This window comes from Tachypleus tridentatus, chromosome 2, assembly GCF_004210375.1.
Source record: "Tachypleus tridentatus isolate NWPU-2018 chromosome 2, ASM421037v1, whole genome shotgun sequence".
NCBI classification, from domain to species: Eukaryota; Metazoa; Arthropoda; class Merostomata; order Xiphosura; family Limulidae; genus Tachypleus; species Tachypleus tridentatus.
This window is the reverse complement of record NC_134826.1, coordinates 30,430,360-30,449,327: the sequence shown is the minus strand read 5'-3', so window position 1 is coordinate 30,449,327 and position 18,968 is coordinate 30,430,360. Positions and strand designations below refer to the sequence as shown.

The 18,968-nt window shown below is 32.1% G+C and overlaps 1 protein-coding gene across 4 annotated transcripts in view; it reads left to right on the top strand.

The window, feature by feature from the left end:
- Positions 1–15,628, top strand: part of LOC143240240 (centromere protein C-like) — a 35,957-nt gene extending 20,329 nt beyond the window's left edge. For 3 of the 4 annotated variants that reach the window (XM_076482390.1, XM_076482378.1, XM_076482385.1), the window contains 4 exons: positions 2,236–2,310; positions 12,225–12,402; positions 12,887–12,977; positions 14,808–15,628. In XM_076482390.1, coding sequence (XP_076338505.1) covers positions 12,337–12,402; positions 12,887–12,977; positions 14,808–14,908 — 258 coding nt within the window. In that variant the 5' untranslated portion in view covers positions 2,236–2,310; positions 12,225–12,336 and the 3' untranslated portion in view covers positions 14,909–15,628. Of the gene's footprint in view, positions 1–2,235; positions 2,311–2,652; positions 2,711–12,224; positions 12,403–12,886; positions 12,978–14,807 lie in introns of those variants that run through there. The other variant, XM_076482391.1, reaches the window with a different exon arrangement.
- The last annotated feature ends 3,340 nt before the right edge of the window (positions 15,629–18,968 follow it).

Sequence of the window (18,968 nt, the reverse complement as noted above, 5' to 3'; positions counted from 1 at the left end):
TTCTCTAGAATGTTTGTACTGAAACTTTGTATAGACCAAGCCATGATTATGAGTATATGGTTGATCTCTTTAGTGTTGAAATATTGTCTTGAACATATTTACTGTATGCTTGGGTTTGTTATGTTTCTGTGAAATGAGTCCCTGCCTAGTGAATCATATTCCTAGCAAAATGATGTGATACATCAGAATTAGCTGTACATAGCAGAACTAAGGATGTCAACAGATTTGTGTAGATAACTGGCTGTTATCCAACCGATAGCATGATCGGATCCCTTTCTTGCATCACCGTCAATGTTATGCAATGAAAATGAAACTGTTCCTCTCTGTCATTTATTGCTGCTAAAATTTTCTACTCAGATTTTTCTATATGGAGCGTCCTTCTCTAGCTTTGCTTATTCCACTGTTTATGGTCGATTTATTGGTAACCTCTTGTCAGTAGCAGTTTTTGAGCAGCTGCATATCAAGTGAGACAACTGATTATGCTAATGTGTTATTTATTGGTCTTGAAGTACCATTAATGTCTGTAGTTACAGCAAGGTATGTAATTAGATGTTATGCGTATCAAAGGTATGTAATCAGATGTTATGCGTATCTCATAAAAGCCATACTCTGAGATTCTTAACATCACTTTTAAGGAGTTTTGATTTTCTATCTTGACTACTTCTATTTATAGTAGTTTAGAGTTTCGTGTACCCCATTCAGGCTCCACTGAAACCTGGAGTTTTGCAGTAGTTTTTGCATGAATTGACCTTGACTAGCCAAAATGTTTGGTTCTATACACTTGGCAAGTGTTATTTCAGTCTTGGGAGACATTAGTGTAAATACAGTATTTCTATCACTGTTATTAGGTAAACTATTGCTGTCTTTAATTTTGTAAGTGTTATACTGGTGTGGTGCTTTCCAGTTGGTTGGATGACAACTACACAAAGCTTAAAGCTATCAGAATTTGTCTTTACTCTAGTGTAATTTATTTTCACATGAGAAAAGGGTGTTATAGCTGTAGCATTCATTCACCTGATGATTTACATCATTGTTTCCAGTGCTGTGTGTTTATATATACATATATATATATGTGTTACCGAGAAAGTTGATTTTGTATAGTGGTATGTTAATTTATATTTTACACCAAAGAATTTAGAAAAAAACACTACTTGAACAGCTCATGTGGAAAAATTTGGAGTTCATTCTTTTTAAGAGTATTCTTTGGATGTATGTATAACTATGTTGTTTTTTGTTACCAGCAGACATTACATACAAGGTATTTAAACGTTGCAGCATGATACTATAAATAATATTTTAACCAAATTACTATAGTTAAAATATTATTATACAGCAGTGATGAAAAGTGAAAGGATCAAAACTTATATTATGAGTGTTGAAAACTGGCACCAAATGTGGTGCACTAAATTTACAGGTGTAAAAATTTAGAATATATTTAGAAGTGAAGTAATGCCCAAGAAATAAAGATGACATTAAAAAAACAGATGTAGCCAGAGAGGTTGAGATTTGTATTGAAATCAGCTGAGTAATTATTGTAAAATGTTTTGTTCATACACCTAAGGAGTACACAACATGGAGTAAAGATGTGTTATGTTTGTATGTAGTTTATTCAAGAGAAATTAGATGTTTTAATAATAAATGTAGGTTTTACTTCTTTTATCATGGATAGTAATAAATGCTTTTTAGTTGTTCCATCTCCTGATGATCCACAAGGATTAATAAGCAGTCTTAAATGAAATAATTTGATTTAAACTAGCACTTTAAAAAATGGTATATAAATCAGTAGATGAAATTTTCAATCATCATTATAACTATATGTCAAAATTACTTTTGTTTTATTTCCCTACCATGTAAAATATGTGTGTATAACATTTTAACACATCAATCTTTGAAAGGCTATGTTTTTGGAAGTATGTTAACATGACACTAATACCTAAAGTACTTGTCATTTTTCTGTACCCAAGAACAATAATAGATCAGGTGACTAAATGCATCTAAACAGTTTTTTCTATAAAATGACATCAGTCTCATTACCAAAATTTTAGATATGATGTACAGATATGAAATTAATAAAATTTAATAATATGTTTATAGCCACCTGAAGTCCAAGAGCATTTATAAGAATAATAGATTTAATATTCAAACATTTACAAATCAGAAAGTTACTTCATGTATAGTATAACTGCATTTGTAATTATGTGTAAGGTTGTCAAGGAGGATTTTTTCTTTATTCAGGAACTTACGAAATAGCTGGTATTGTACCAGGATTCAAAGAAGACACCATTTTTGTTCATCCTCAAAAGAGAAAAGGTTTGCTGTCTTTTCTTACGTATATGTTAAAAGTGTATAACTCAGCAGGAAACTGTACATAAGCTATATAAACACTATATCTGTATAAAACTACTGTAAGAGAATGGTTTAAGTGTATACTAAATCTCTTGATTGTTCGAGGCTGTACATTGGCTTGTGACACTATATTATATGTATATATATATATATTTTTTAATACAAAGTGTATGCCATTCCAGTACAACTATAGTATTTGACTTACTATATGTTCCTCTCTTATCTTATTTTATGCTATGTTTTTGTGTTTATGTAATTTACAACTATGTATATATATATATATATATATTATATATAGTAGTAAAACAATTTCAAGGAAAGACCAAAGTGTATGATCCATATGTAGGCAGAGAAGTGAAAGCAGGTAAGTGTCTCTATTTATTTGGTGCATATATATTTTAAAATACATTTTTTTATTTTCTTTCTTTATTATTTGATCTGTTTCTTAATTTATATTAGTCTAAAAAACTCAGATTGTTATGAATATTTTTATAAGGATTAAGTAATTTGAAGAATTTAGTTTGATCATGTTAATACCTATATAGAGTTATTCTATGTTAATATGACAGTACAAAAATTCTAGTTATATTTCTTCTGTTAAAGAAAGTAAGTTAACTTTTTATGAGCTTAAAACACATAAGGTCAATGATCTCCTGTTTCTCTAGCATAACAAGTTCAAAATTGTGATACATTTACATGAAACGGCAGTCTGTTGCAGGTTAATACTCACTGGTACTTGTTGTATATTTCTGTAGACTAAAGCTAGGGGGGAAGACATTGAACATTCAAGTCTTGAGCCTACAACCTTTAAACTATGGAACCAGTTAAAACACTATCTGCTATGCTTGGTTCTTACGTTGGTGTTTTGTTAATTATACTTTGTATTTTTAGCTGATCAAAAAGTTCACATGTATGATGTACTACAGTAAATTTATGGTCACTTCTCAGCTCCTGAAGAATTCCTAGATTTTATTGATATCCCACAATTTTATAACTAAATTCAGTTTTTGAACCTACTTACAAATTCTGAAATGATACCACTGGTTTACAAAAAAATATTTTTTGTCTGAGGCAAGAATGTGAATAGGTGTTTTTTACTAATTTGGGTGTGCTGAATTCAAATTTATAAACAGTTTTGCTCTATCACCTCTAGTTTTCTGGCTTTTAAATAGTCTCATTTTAGTATATACAGAGTATATACGTACTTATTTCAACAGTTGCAGCAGCTTATTACAGATAAAACAGGATAGATAAAGAACATTGACGGAATAAATATACTTGGATGACACAATGTACACAATTCATAGTACCGCAGACAGTTAGAAGTGTGCTTTCTTAGATGATCTGGTGTATTTTGCCTCCGGGATGTCACGCAAGAGCATCCAGCAGAAGTCTCCCATCATGCTGGGGTTCCACTTGCCTTGGTAGTTGCTCTCCATCTTCGTAATGTCTTGGTGGAATCTTTCTCCGTGCTCATCACTCACTGCTCCAAGGTTTGGAGGGAAGAAGTTGAGGTGGGAATGGAGAAAATGAATTTTGAGTGACATTTGGCATCCCATATCCTCATAAGTCTTTAGCAACTTCTCAATACAGGCTTGGTAATTTGGTACGCGTTTGTTACCAAGGAAGCCACTACAGACTGACTTAAATGCTTTCCATGCTCTCAGCTCCTTTAAGGTAAGAAGCTCCTCAAAATCAGTATCCTTCAGCACTTCTCGGATTTGAGGTCCAACAAAGATGCCCTCTTTGAGCTTAGCAGCACTGAGACCTGGGAACACAGTAGACAAGTGTTGGAAGGCAGCACCATTTTTGTCCATGGCCTTCACGAAATTCTTCATCAAACCAAGCTTGATGTGAAGAGGAGGAAGAAGCACCTTCTTCATGTCAACCAGAGGATTCTCTTTGACGCTGTGTTCGCCAGGAACGAAGTGCTTCTAGACCCCCCAGCCTTTCTGCTTGTAATGCTGGGATACAGCTCGACTATCCCAGAGACAGAGAAAGCAACAGTACTTTGTAAAATTAAATCATATGTAAGGCAATAATAATTATGTGCGTTGTTGGAAATTGTAATACAAATATATACCCAAAAGATTGTGTAACACAATTGTCGAGGGACACCAACCTACTGCGCTGACTGCCAGTGCACTACTGGCTGTTGATTGAGACGTGTTGGCTACGCTTAACTGCCAAAATCCGTCTTGATATATAGCTATATATATATATATATAATGTAATGCTATCACTTACATTTATTGCATAATAACTAAAAAAGAAGACATAAGTCACACAATATTAGAAATTAACCCTGAATGCATATACGCCTTTATGTACAGTATGTGTACAAAATGTACAGTATGCATATCTAAAAAACTAGAGGTGATGAGTAAAAACGGATTTCAAATCTGAATTCAGCACCCCCCAAATTAGGTTAAAACAGCTATTTTTGTGCTTGCCTCAATTTCTTTGTAAACCAGTGTACTTATCTCTCAGCACACAGCAACTAATCCTTGTTTGAATGCCTTTGAGGTTTCATACATGCTACTAGACTTAAGTTATCTCCCATTCATGATATGTATTGTAATACGAACTGTACTAGTCCATGATATAACCATCATGCTACAATAGTCCTCCAACAATAGGAGAACAGTACATCCTCCATATGCAGTAGATCCTCACAAGCACTTGCAATTCAAATAAACTTTGTTCCTATCCTTGTCAGTGTGTTTAATGGATAGATTTCCTTAAATTTAAACTTCAGTTTCATTAGATTTGCACTGCCTTTTCACAGTATTAACTTTTATTTCCATTTAGTTTGTTTCAGCTTAATTTTAAAGCTGTACTGGTACTAAATAGCTTAGGTTTTGTTGTTGTTTTTAAATATGGAAAGCTGCCACAATGACCATGAATTCTCCAGTATGGTGAATGCTGGCTCCTTTTAAAGTTCTGCTGATGTTACTAATTCTGCTTCTTCCTTGTCTGTGGCTACTAGAAGCTTGTTTTCTGTTAAAGACATTACTGTAATAGTTCACTGTGTTGTGTTTAGAAAGAATTCTCCACTTGCTGCACCTGACCATGAAGATGATGATTTTTATTGTCTCTTTTTTTTTTTTTTTTACCTCCTGGAGTTGCACCAGGCTCCTCTTTACCTGCTGAGAGTAATTCATGATGACAAGAAACCCACTTGAAGTAAAAATGCATTTTCAAGATGGCTGGTATGGGTATTAGTAGCACTTTAATTAAAGTACAGAACAATGTTTCAACCTTCTTAGGTCATTTTCAGGTTAAATTTGTGTTTTTTCACACATGGATCCTGTTTATAATTATTCCTCTTTGCTACTGTCTTTGTTTTTCAGTAGTTCTGTAGTGTTTGCATTCAAACATGTCAGTAATTTTGTTTTTGCATCTTGTTACCGAATCATAAGACTGTGACTTTACAATTCAATGTATTGACTATGGAAACTCCTATTACAGTAGAAAATACTAAGGGTATGACTTCTGAGGAATCAGGTTTGACTTTATCTTTAGAGGAAGAACAGGCTTTAATTGATAGGGAGCTAGTTTAATATATTTGGCTGGCAATTTTTTTTCCAACTTTTCAATGTTTCTGAGTAAAGATACAATCAAGGAAAACACTATTTAGGACTCTCTTTTTTTTTTGTCTTTTACACTCTGTACCTCTTTAATTTCTCCCTTTCATTTTTTTTACAACTAATTAATCAAATCATTAGTTGACACATTTTCTGGTTTTGCTACATGTTTGAGGAGAAGTGGGTGATTTTACCTGTTTCATTTTTTTCTTCCTCCTGTTGCTGTACCACCATGCCATTCACTTCAGTGGAGGTTTGTTCTCCTCCTTTTTTTATATTGCTTCCAATTTTTCTAGTAGTTCTGTAGTAAATTTTATGACTTGTACACTTCACGCATAGGGAATATACCCATGGTAAGTGCTGCTCAGATCATGCTCCTTGTGGGATTTTATCCTTTATACATGGGAAGTTCAAGTATTTCATGTCATGAATGCTCAGACTTAGAAAAGTTAACTATTTATATGTCCTTTCTCATCAAGTTAATTTAGATGAATTGTGTGTTAGATACTGTATGTTCCTTTTTTGTTTTGCTAGGTAATTTTACTTGTAACTTGTATATTCAATACATTTTGAGGATTGGTCAATTTGGGATTAGAAATTACTTTAACTAGGTATGTTTAGATAGTTTGTGGGTTACATATCATTACTAATAGTTACATCTAATTTATTATTGTATCTGCCTAATTCGTTTTTATAACCATTGTAAATATGCACTGTAATCCTAATCATTGTCAGTGTTGGCCAAACTTATGTCTCCTTTGTCATTTAAATTAATTTACCTGAACTCTGAGTTAAATACAGATTATTACTTTGTTTTTATTGTGATTTTCATTAATTTACACATTTGTTATTATTACATTATTATTACTAGTAACATCTAATTCATTGTTTGGCCTAGAGACATTTTGTTTTGTCACTGTTAACTATTTGCTTTTTAAGACAATTTTTGATCAGCGTAGGGCTTAACTTTTAATTTTTTGCTTTGCTATATTGTGACTGTGTTCATTTCTCTCCATTTATAGGGCAGAGCTATGCTTTGGCTCCTTTCCCTATGATCTTGATAATAGAAACCAATTCTTTTTCTTGTAATCTACAACATAGGGTTTGCCCCCACAGTGACCACATCATTGATAGTTATTTATTGCTTGGTATCAACTGTTACAGTTCAGAACCATACCTTATGAATTAACCTCAGCTCTTTAAGTGTTTTGTCAGGTAGTAGTATTTCTCGCACAACATCTTCAAACAATGAGTCTTTGCACTCATCTTCACATAAATGACTGGCTACTACTTGCTTATTCCTGTTTGTGGTCCAGAAACTTTACTTTTCTGCTTCTACAAGAAGCAATACAGGTGGGAGTCCTGATGAAAAGGTGAAATCCATTCTTACTCTCACTGAATTACTTTTTTCATTTAGGGATTTTCTTCATTTCTACCTGAGTTCAGCCTAGCCTTCTTCTCTTTATCTTGGAGGATATGGTGCAAGCAGTTCTGTAGATCCTCACCTCAGGTTCTCTAAGAGCTCAAGAGGTTCTATCTCTTTTAAGGATGTGGGCTTGCTTAGAAACTTTCATTCCCTTAAGTTGGGATCTTATGAACTCCCTTCAGTGGAAATTATGCTTAGATCAATTTAACCTCTCTTTCACCCTTCATTCTCAGATCAGAGCCAGTCTGGCTCCATGGTTATACAGCAATTAGTCCAAGACAAGTATGCTGCTTTCTCTGCCATATCTGGACTTGCATCTGTTCATGGACTCATCTTTAGAGCATTGAGGTACTTATCTCAACTCCTAGGAGATTTCCAGTCTCTGGTCAATCAATGAGTCTTCTCTCCATTTCACCATTCTCCAATTCCAGGTCTCTGTGCTCACAGATCCTGGATCTCCTTTTTTGGGCCCACATTCACCACCTTGTGGTCTTAGCTTGCCGTGTTCCTCGCCCCCTTATTCTGGTTGCAGATTGATTATCTCATGGCAACAAGATTCTCTACATGGAGTGGTCCCTCAATCAACAGGCTTTATGGTGGGTGTGTTCCCTAGCTTGGAACACATCATTCAATGATACACTAAACATCCTTTTTTTTGATCCCTTATCCCACTTCCACTGCCTCTGGGAATGTACATGTTTAATCAAGATTAAAGGGGTCTTCATATCTATGTTTACCTTTCTATTCAACACTTTTCTAAAGTTCTATCCCTAATCCAAACCACAGTGTCTAATCCTACTCTTGGCAGACACAACCACAGTTCTCACTGCTTTGATCTTTACTTGTGTAACCTTCTCTATCTTGGTCTCTTCTCCATAAACTTCAATCATACATTGTTCATCCTGTCATCACCACACTATTTATTCATGTATGGCTTTTGTCAGTTTTATTTTTTTCAGCCCAGGAACTGAATCCTTTTCTTTTCTATTCCATCAACCTTTCATCCAAACTCAATTTACCAAAGGCAGTATTCTACCTTCAGCTTATGGTATCTTTGATGTAGTTTCTATCCTTACCACCCCTCCTCTTTTTTACCAACTTTTTGCCTCATTGTTTGATAAAAAAGTGGACACTTTTACTTTGTCCAACTATCAGGCAGCCTTGTTGAACACCTTATATTTTTTTCTAGTTTTGTAAGGTTTTTGTCTTCCCCTGTCCTTTTTCTCCTCAGAATAGAGACTCATAGAGACTCATTGCACTTTCTCCAGTGTAATATTCCCCAGACTACCCACTGCACTTACTTTCCCTTTTTTCATTCAATGAAACAAGGGAGTCCCAACCACTTTGCAGTTACTAGGGTGGTAGACCATGGAGGCTTCTTGCTGACTTAGTTTAGAAATTTAATTTATATTACATACTCATAACTATACACTCAGTGAGAAGAGGGCAAAACTGGTTTCCTCCTTCCATTTTCCATGAATGTTTTTTCCCATCTAGACAAATGTTGATTGGAGCAGGACCAGCCTACCTGAGTCTCTCCTCATAATATAGGATTCAGGAAGACATTGCCCTGTTTCTTATGGTTGTATGAAACAGAAGCTGCTCTTCTCATTAATTTCAGCTGCAGGAAGTTTTTTTTTTACCTAATCCTACAGTTGAGTTTGGAGGACCTTGTCGGTCTTGTAATATTGGCAACAAAATGTATGTACAATACTCCTGTGGTTGAACAACTGTTCCATATTCTTGTATAATTCCTGGCTAGTAAGGTATGATTTCTACTCATAATACTATTTACAGATATTGCTCTATTCTTACGGTTGATTTGAGAGAAAGCCGCAACCCTGTAATGCTGAGTTTGGTTTTTGTAATTCTTGCTTCTACGGTGGTTTGTCCAGTTTTGGTTGACTACCAGCTTCTCTTTGTAATTCCAGTTGCCTGACATTTGACATTCTTTATACTTTTGCTGGAGGTTAATGAATATATTTAACACAGTCCACATGTCCTGGTCACTATGTTTGTGTTACACTACATTTGTTTTTATCTTTTTTCATCCTCAACCTCCTAATGTCAAGGATGAATTATAAAACCTCATCTGTCCTGTTGAGATTGAGTATCTGCATAGTGTATTCAGTTTACATTTTCTGTGGATATCACCTCTCCAAACAAATATCAGTTGTTGACATCCTTATTCTGCTTGTATCAGATTCATTTCCTGCTTCAAAGGCAAAATGTATATAACTGTTCCATATGAAGTGTGGTACCCCACATGTGTGCTTCTGTTTCATGTTAGAGCACATCTATTCAATCTGGGTGGTCACTTGGTTTCAATATTGAATGCCTACACTGGCCCCTACAACTTTGAAATATAAGACTAGCTTCGCATTAGAGGAGGTAAGACTATTTAAAGTTAACATTTTCTTATGTTGCAAGTATTTTTGATAGGTACTTCCCCTCCTTCTTCTGCAGTGCCAATGTTCTTCTTTTAGAGTCTAGCAATTTTTGAAACTGAGGATTAAACTAGAATAGCAAAGGAATGTTGCTATACCAGTATAGGTGCTGCAATACTATTGGTAGAGAGTAGCCACATGCTATGTACATGTTCAGTAATGGCACAAAATTGGTGGGGTTATATAGACTAGCATGCTAAGCATGAAAATGTTTTCTTCAATATTTAGAGGGCAGAAAAAGATTGAGGCAACACTGTGTAAAAAGAGGTAAGTACTTACCAAGAACACATTTTCAGTGTAAGAAAATGTTAACTTTCCCTTTTTTCTATGTCGTTTTATTTTTTCCATTCTTTTGGAAACCCTTGCCACTCCAAGTTTTTAGCCTCTAGGGTAACTAACTTTGAGAGTTCTTCTATAATTGTGCTACCCACACTGGAGAGAATCTAAATGAGCAGTACAGTGCAGTGGGAAGTATAATTGATGCTGTTATTAATTTAATGCATATCACCCCCTATTATATAGCATACCAGTTTCTGGCACTTTGATCCACCACAAACATACTGTTTTCTGCAAGCAGAAAACAGGACAGTTAGACCTGAAGTACAATGTGACTAGGATATGGTTTGGTATGTGTCTTGTTAAAGAATTTACTCATCCTGCATGTGGGAACAAAAATTAAGTCTCTTCCTATTGCATCAAATTATGTATTCTATTACATTGTGTTCTGAACAATGAAGAGTTAATTTCAGTTTTAATACAAGCTTTGTTCCCACAGAAAAGTTAACACTTAGCTTAGATAAATTTGTAACAGCTCTTTCTGTATAGTTAGAAAGCCAGGAAAATTGTGACTGTTAAAAGAAATTTTCTGTTTTTTGCATGTTACTATTCTATGTTCTTTGCTTCTTTATTTAATTAAAATACCAATAATTTAGTGTACTACTACCATTGGTATAAAAAAAGAGTAGGGTTGAGTGTCATTGACAGTTAAGAAAATACTTTATTTATTGTTTTATCATGTTTATTTATTATTAAAAAAGTAACTAAAATGTAAAAATAAGGATCTCTTTAGGTTAGTTAAGGTTAGATAGGTAAAATTAATAATAACATAGTAAAAATATTTCATGAGTCACACACATGAGCGGTTCATGGGTAATGTAATTCCATAGCATAACTTTAGCTGCACGTGCCCCATGTGATTTACAACTTATAATGGCATGGATAGTAGTTGGACATATTCAAATGGCAATAAAATAATAAAATTTGATTATAAATAGGTCTATACCGTCATGAGTTTAAAGCTACTTAGGATAAACAAATGTTGTTTGGTGTTACACTTTGAAATCAATCTAGAAAACAAAAGTGGGTAATTTTTTTTGAAGTTAAGAGGTCATTCAAATTCACCAAACCCATATAGTTGGAGGAAATAACAGATAAAATGTAGAGTTTTACTGAAAACAAATGTATTTAGGAGGTTTTAAATATTACATTAATCAAATTTATAATTTTTGAGATGAAGAAAAATATTTTTAATCTCAATGTGAATTCACTTTGTACCCTGACTATTCAATACAAATGTTCAATGTATTGAAAGGCAAATCTTTTTTTAGTTTATTTAAAATACTTTACTAAAAAATACAACTTTGTGTATGTGAGAAACATAATGTTTACTGAAAGACTCAAATTTTGTAAAGATATGTATAATATTGTATTAAAAGTTAGTAGTTTTAAATGAATATTTTAATCGGATACAAAGAGGGCACATGGTCAATCAAATTGTCTGAGCCTATGTTAAGAGAACTAAAATAAAAATATAAACTATCATCAGATGATGATTACATCATGCACTATACAGTTCACATTATAATATGCTTTAGGTGGGAGATAGCTCAAATTTGGCTAGTGGTTTGCGCAAAATCTCTGAAAAAGATGCACAAGAAATAGCTACTGTGTTAAGAGAGCTAAATGTCTATGAGATGAATATTTTTAAGTTAGTAAAATGTTAATATTTTTAAAGGCTGATTTTAATTTCATAATTTTAGCTTTAATTTTTGTTCTGTAATAATTATAAAATCTGAAGAGTAAAACTATTTCTTGTTTTGAATTTTACTGGAATGGTTGTTATGATAAGATATTTTGATATTATATATTCATTTTTGCATTACCTCATAATCAAAGTTGTTAAATAACAGAGTAATTTTTAAGGAATTGTTATTTTTTAAATAAATTTCAGGCTACCTTTATAAAAGTTGGTGTAGATATGATCATATTACATCCACCTTCACATAAAAATTAATAAAATGTAGTCTATGCTGTAGATTAGAACTTGAAGAAATAACAAGCTGCTACTAATATAATAACAACATGATGTTATTGGATTTTTCAACTGAAACCTAACCACACATAATCTGTTTTTGATAGAGATTGTCCAAAATCGTAGGCAGTTATTGTGGAGAGGGCCTACAGGCTCTCCTGCAAAAAAAAAAGATCCATTGAAACTATGTAAGAGATTCCATTTTTATTTAAATACTCCATGGGAATCATGGTGATTGATGCATTACAAGAAAAACCGTGCAATTATGCTCCTACTGATTCATTGGTAAGTGAATACTACCATAGTAGCAAGTTAATTATAAAAAGAGAAAATTTCCATTTTGTTTCTCATCATTGATTGGCAAGAGTTGGAAGTAATGGTTGGTCCATCAACATAATGTTTTAAAGACCTAAGACTTTCTTTTATATGAAACATTATTTTAATTTTTAAGGTATTAGTATAAATATTTTTTTAAATAAATTTCAAGAAATTTATCCATTGTATTTATGTAACAATAAATATTGCATTCAACCCAATTCAAAAAAATTATATCTGAGAGAATAAGATAACTGTAAACATTATTAGTAACCAAGGAGAATTTAATAATTTATTTTGTCATACATTTAAGTTGTCCATCAGGGAATCACATAGCTCATTCTTTATATTAATTTGTTGACATTTCATACTTGAATACCCATAGATATGGTAGTTAGAAAAAGTTAATATAAAGTCAAAATTTCTGAATGTTTTTTGTTGTATTTTTTTTCAGTTTTTTCTTGTTGTCTATGGGAAGATAGAAGTGTGTATTCACAACAGTTCCTGGATTATTGAAACTGATGGTTCATTTGTAGTACCATTAGGTAAGTTGAAAACGTTTATTTAGAAAGCATCATATCCCTAGGCTAGTCTTAAAACAATTTAACCTTGAATTATCCATTTGTAGGTAAGTTTAATAATAATATTATGCTTTTAACCCTTTACATGTATCCATTACTATATGATGACCACATAGCATAGTTTGAATTTCTGCTAGAAATGTAAAACAAGTGTACAAAATCAATTAATTTAATTTTAATGAAAAAACAGACCCAAAATGGCATCAAGTCACTCCAGTGTTTTAACCCTTAAAGAGACAATTGAACTTGTGCGAGCTGATAATAGCTCCAAACTAGAATGATCTGATGTTGATTTTAAGCCTGATATGACTGGAAAGAAAAATATGACCGTAAATGATTATGTTATATTGTTACAATCGTTCATTTCGGGTATTTAGTAAAATTATTTTTGTGTTGTCAAACTCAACAGCTGAATTTTCTTTTTTAAGTTTCATATTTTGGAAACTCATATTCATACTTATTTTAATTGTATTTCATAGTCAGGGAACATTCTGAAATAAATAAATGCATGTTTTTATATGGTCATACACTGAACAACCAACATACACACACATTTGGAAAACTACATTTCCTTGTTCAATAAGAATCTGTTTTCATCTGTCTTTCAGTAAGGCATATAATAAGTGGACGTCCATACAGCAAGAACGTTAATTGTATAATTAACAACTAGTTTTAATGATTGAAGTTTGTGTATTGTTTATTCTTAATGTTTTCAGAATTGAAGACATAGTAATAGATGTTAGTATTCTGAAAAAGAGCTGATTTTTTCTATGTATTTTTAAGAAACTATGGTATGATATGTTCCACACTATGATGTGGAAGAAACTGTAGGTAGATACAACATTTGCATTAGTTTAGACAGAAGCTGGTAATAAAAATGGATTTGTCTATTTCATGGAAAACTGTCTCTACTAACATTTGGTAATTCACTAAAGGAAGGATGATTACACAGGTTTATAAAGTGCAACTGACACGACAGTGTCACCCAACTGATTTATTCCATCAACGACAGTTACAAAATATCTGTTTTCAACCATATTTTTGGAAAAAACAATACAAATAATAATGTGACATTCTTAAAAATTGAGAAACAAACTATAAACATGGCAATTGTTCTTAGAGTAAAATCTGTGTAAGCTTAAATGATTGTAAGTATATAAAGTGGTTCATGAGTCATCCCTTCAACTTTCCTCTTTATTGATGGTAGAGCAAAAATATAGAGAGAGCTATAAGAGTAACTTAACTTGATCTCATGATCTTCCAACAGTGCAAGCTGCCAAAGATCAGTAGCAGTATAGGAATCATTCACTTGGAAGATTTCACTAATTTAAAAGGGGTGAATTATACATAGTGTGTGACTAAATATTGTTTCTGACTGTATTTAACCTAACTAGTAATCTAAGAACAGACTTACATTGTCCTTAATTGGTTCAGAAAACATGGCAATAACTTTGGATACCTTCTTTAGTTATTAAAATCACTTGTTCACCAATCAATTGAGCAATTTTAAGATGAACATATACTTGATATTCACTACTGAAATTTTCTATTGCACAGAGTTAAAATTCATTAGAATAGTGTGATTCTAAATTACTCTAAATCAGAAATTTTCAAATTTCAACAACCTTATTTAATTGCATTCCTAGTTTTGCACTGGTCTTTTATTTTGAGCACCACACACTCACACCAAACAATAATGTGTAATAGAAGTTATGCAACAAATGTGTGATGTGTATTATTGTTATTTTCACAATGAACAATTTGCTATTTTAAATTACTAATTTTTTTTTGCAGGTAACATCTACAGAATCAAAACCTCCGACAAGACAAAGCTAAACTCATCTTTTTACCATCAAGGGAACTCTACCAGTAGAAGAGTTGGTGGTATGAGTTAACTTCAATTATCAAATTACACACTTCTTCATTGTATGCATTAAACAGTTGTTGTTTTTTTTCTCCATTTATTAAGGTGTTCATGCATTGTTACAGATGAAAAAAGGTTCCTATTTACAGTTTAGTTATAAAGTTGTAGTTTGTGTTGTAAAGAGATGTTTATTTAAATTTGTAATTTTATTAATCTAATATAAAGCTTTCTACGTATATTTGTTTATATTTTAGATGTCACCACTTCCAGTATTTAAATTTTAAATATCAACTTAACGTAGAAAAGCAACAGTGAGCATGTTGTATGATGTGTGTATATCAGTGCTGAGAAATACTGTATAAATATATATTTCCTGATGAACATTCTGTCCAGAATCTAATTATATCTTCTAATCTGTCATCTTTCAGAAAAAAAGAAATTTGCCTTATTAAAAACCACATGGTATCAGCATTCATGTCTTTCAGTTTATAACAAATGTGTGTGTTGTTCTTTGGTTGAGTACATTATGATGTATATCAGTTCTTCAAAGTAAGATGTTTTTTGGTCTCAACAGCTGTTTGTATTGTTTAATTTTATCATTAAAGGTAGTGTGAAACCTTATGCTAAAATAAATATTCACATCTTAATTTGAATAAAATATATTTTATTGCACAGTCATTACTTGAATTTTTAGGAACATTGTCTTATGATTCCTTCAGATAATAAATAAACTGAGGAGTTTGAAATTGAACATATGTCTACAATAATTTATAGTTTTTTCACAGATTGTAGTACAACTATAAGAAGTCCATGACAAAAAGATAAAATATTTTTACCAATTGACAGATACATGTCATAGTCTGTATTCATAAATACGATTCTTCAAGGACATGCCATAGAATAATATTTATGTAATGTGTATAAATTATGCATGCTAATATAAATCATTATCTATGTTTATCAGAGCTTACAGAGACAAATTAGTTTGGTATACACTATATTATACCACTACAGTTGAATTAACTTGGTTTTACAGTACCAGTATAATAGTCAGAAAGTTGAAGTTTCTGTATTATTATTATTTTAAAGAGAAAGTAATATTTGCAAACAAGTTTCAACAAGAAGTAGTGTGACATAAATATTTGTTTAATGAATGTATACAATACATGAAAGATAACACTAAGTACTTTCTCAATTCTTAACCTGCAGAACTAATAACATTAGCACAACTAATGGTGCAGTATTAATCTAGTGTTTTAGAAAATCATTGATGGAAATACAAATTTCAGTCATGGAGAGATTTTTGCAGGAAAAAAAATCCATATAATTAACTGTCGTACTCATCATAAAAGTGCCTATAATACTCTATTACAGGAAACCAAGTCAAACAAAGAGCATCTTCATTCATCTCAGTGTGATGTAGTCACATGAGTAAAAGGAAGATAGTTTCAGTTTCGTCACTTGAAACAATTAGATGTTTGGTATGCATGTGGTTTCCTTTCATTTAAGTGTAATAAAAAAAATTTCTTTCTGGATAAATGTTTCAAAGTACATTGTTATGTATGTTTTCAGCCTTTGGACCCCCAAATATTTTAAGTCATCATAAAAGTATTTTTCTCTCTGGATAAGTGTTTCAAAGTATATTGTATATGTACATTTTAGCCAATGGACCCCCACATATATTTAGTCTTAGATCCATGGTTTAATGATTAACATCAAATACTACATTGTCCCTTGTTCTAAAATCTTTCATATACTTTATATTACATGAATATCAAAATATGTTTTTTAAACTTAAATATTTTGTTTTCCATTTGCTCTACCATATCACTAACTCTAGTTATTAATGTCAATGTACAGTGCAATGAAATGTTTAAAATTAATAAATTGAAATATGCACATACCTTTTATCTCTTTATGGATAATCTTAGAATATTTTCTTTAGGATATGTTATTAGTTTCATGTGTTTATCGTTTCACTTAGTTTATTTTTAATGTTTTTTTTTTCTTTGCTGTTCTTTATCTTTGATCCTTTATGTCAACACATACCAAGTAGTACCTGCTTTAGCCTCCAGAAAATATGTTTTGCACTCAAATATTTGTTAGGCATTGAAGAGAGAGGCAGAAAGTAGAAATGTCTTTTTTAATTTTCAAAATTTTCAAATGTTAATTGTAAAGAACAAATAATAAATAACTAAAATATGAAGGTAAAATCTAAACACAATTTTGCGCTCTATCAAACTAACATATTATGAGAAGAAATAGCCAAGCACTAAAAACGTTGATCTCAACAGTAGATTTAGAGCAGTTCATTCTTCATTTGTAAAGCAATTGACTGTTTGCATTTCATGCTAGATTTATGACATTACAAGTTATAACCATGCCATTGAATTTAAAACTGTTGATTTAGCAATAACACTTTTACTTGAAAAGTGGGCAGGCTTGTCTTGAACTTGAGAATTTTTAGTTGTTTTCTCTGAGCCTGGTTCTTGGGATTCCACTCATGTTATTAGTAAACTACTTATATACGTGTATTTGAACATCTGTATATAAAAGTGTACATTCTCTTGTATCTGTCTTCTAATATCAACTGCAAAGTTGAGAACATTAAATGACAATAAAATTATAGTTTTAATTATTGATTTTGAAGTTTCTTTCAAAATAGGGTAATAGTTGTTGGGTGTTTATAGTTAAGCACAAAGCTATGCAGAGGACTATTTGTGTTCTGACCACCATGAATATTAAAATTTGTTTTTTCACCATGTAAGTCTACAACTATGCCAGTGGGGGTCATAAACAAATAAAGACTTTGAATTATAATGTATTTCATAATGCTAATTCTATCAAAATGCATTGATAGTAAGGTGGTTTGGTAAAATTGTGAAGGTAGTGCACTAACATTTTATGACTTGCAGAAAAAAAAAATTGAAAAAGGTGGCAGGTCTAAAAAGGGTTTTACACACAGTGTGTGTAGCTGGGTCTAATAGGATAAAATTTATCTTTAGAAACAACAACAAAAATGGTAACATCATATGTGAAAATTCTGCTGTTGATGCCCCATATCAAAATTCAATTTTTTTCACTGAATATTTCAAAGGCACCTTCACTACCTATAACCTAACCACATTTAACAAGAGTAATTATAAACCAAGTGAATAATCATATAGCTGTCAATCACTTCCACTACAACCCAAAATTTCCGGCAACAATTTCTGACCACATTTCTACTCTCCCTCACAAAAAATAAATAGACCCATTACCATCTCATAAATTAAAATTTGTATTGTATTTGTATTTTTCACACCATGTGAAAAGTCTTTTGTTCTTTGTGTATGCAAGACTTGACAAGTATACATATATTCATGTCTCTATCCCCACAACTGCATTCAGTGGCTGTTCTGGTCTATCTCTTTCAACACTGAGATGCAGAATTGGTCATGCACTCATTTTATGGAATATCCTTTCTCTGTCAGAGGTCTTCCGAATTAACCCAGGGCAGGTTGCGTGGAGAATGAAAGATTTCTTTACCCCAAAGAAAAATGTTTTGCTGGTAAACTTGGCCCTCCTAAGTAAAATGGCCACTGTTGAGGTTTGTTCTAATTTGGATAAATCTGTGTGCTTCATCAATTCTTATTATCCAATCTGTTCCTCCTTGAAAAAAGCATTCCTTCTGCCTACTGATATAGTCAGGTTTTGGCAATTTACATGGTACACAAATGAGTGAGTTCATGGAGATTTAGTACTGCTTGTTAACCAGCACATACCTACTTCATACATTTCTGGAGGCTGTGACCATCCAAATCTCTATGAGCTGTACCATTACTGTTTCTTCTCTTTGCTTATTATCAGAAGAGATTTACAATTAATCAGACCTTCACCCTTTTATAGAATAGTTGCCATTTTCCTTCTTCATCTTAAGAAACTGTTATGAATACAGTCATCTCTGTGTTGATGTTAATATTGATGGAAGGAGTAGGCTCTCAGATCACAGGTTTTTTGTCTTAAGTATTGATTCTTTTATTTATTTTCACACACTTAGTCAGTCTTTTTTTCTGTTATTGATCTATCTTATTTGTTCAGTCTTCACTTTT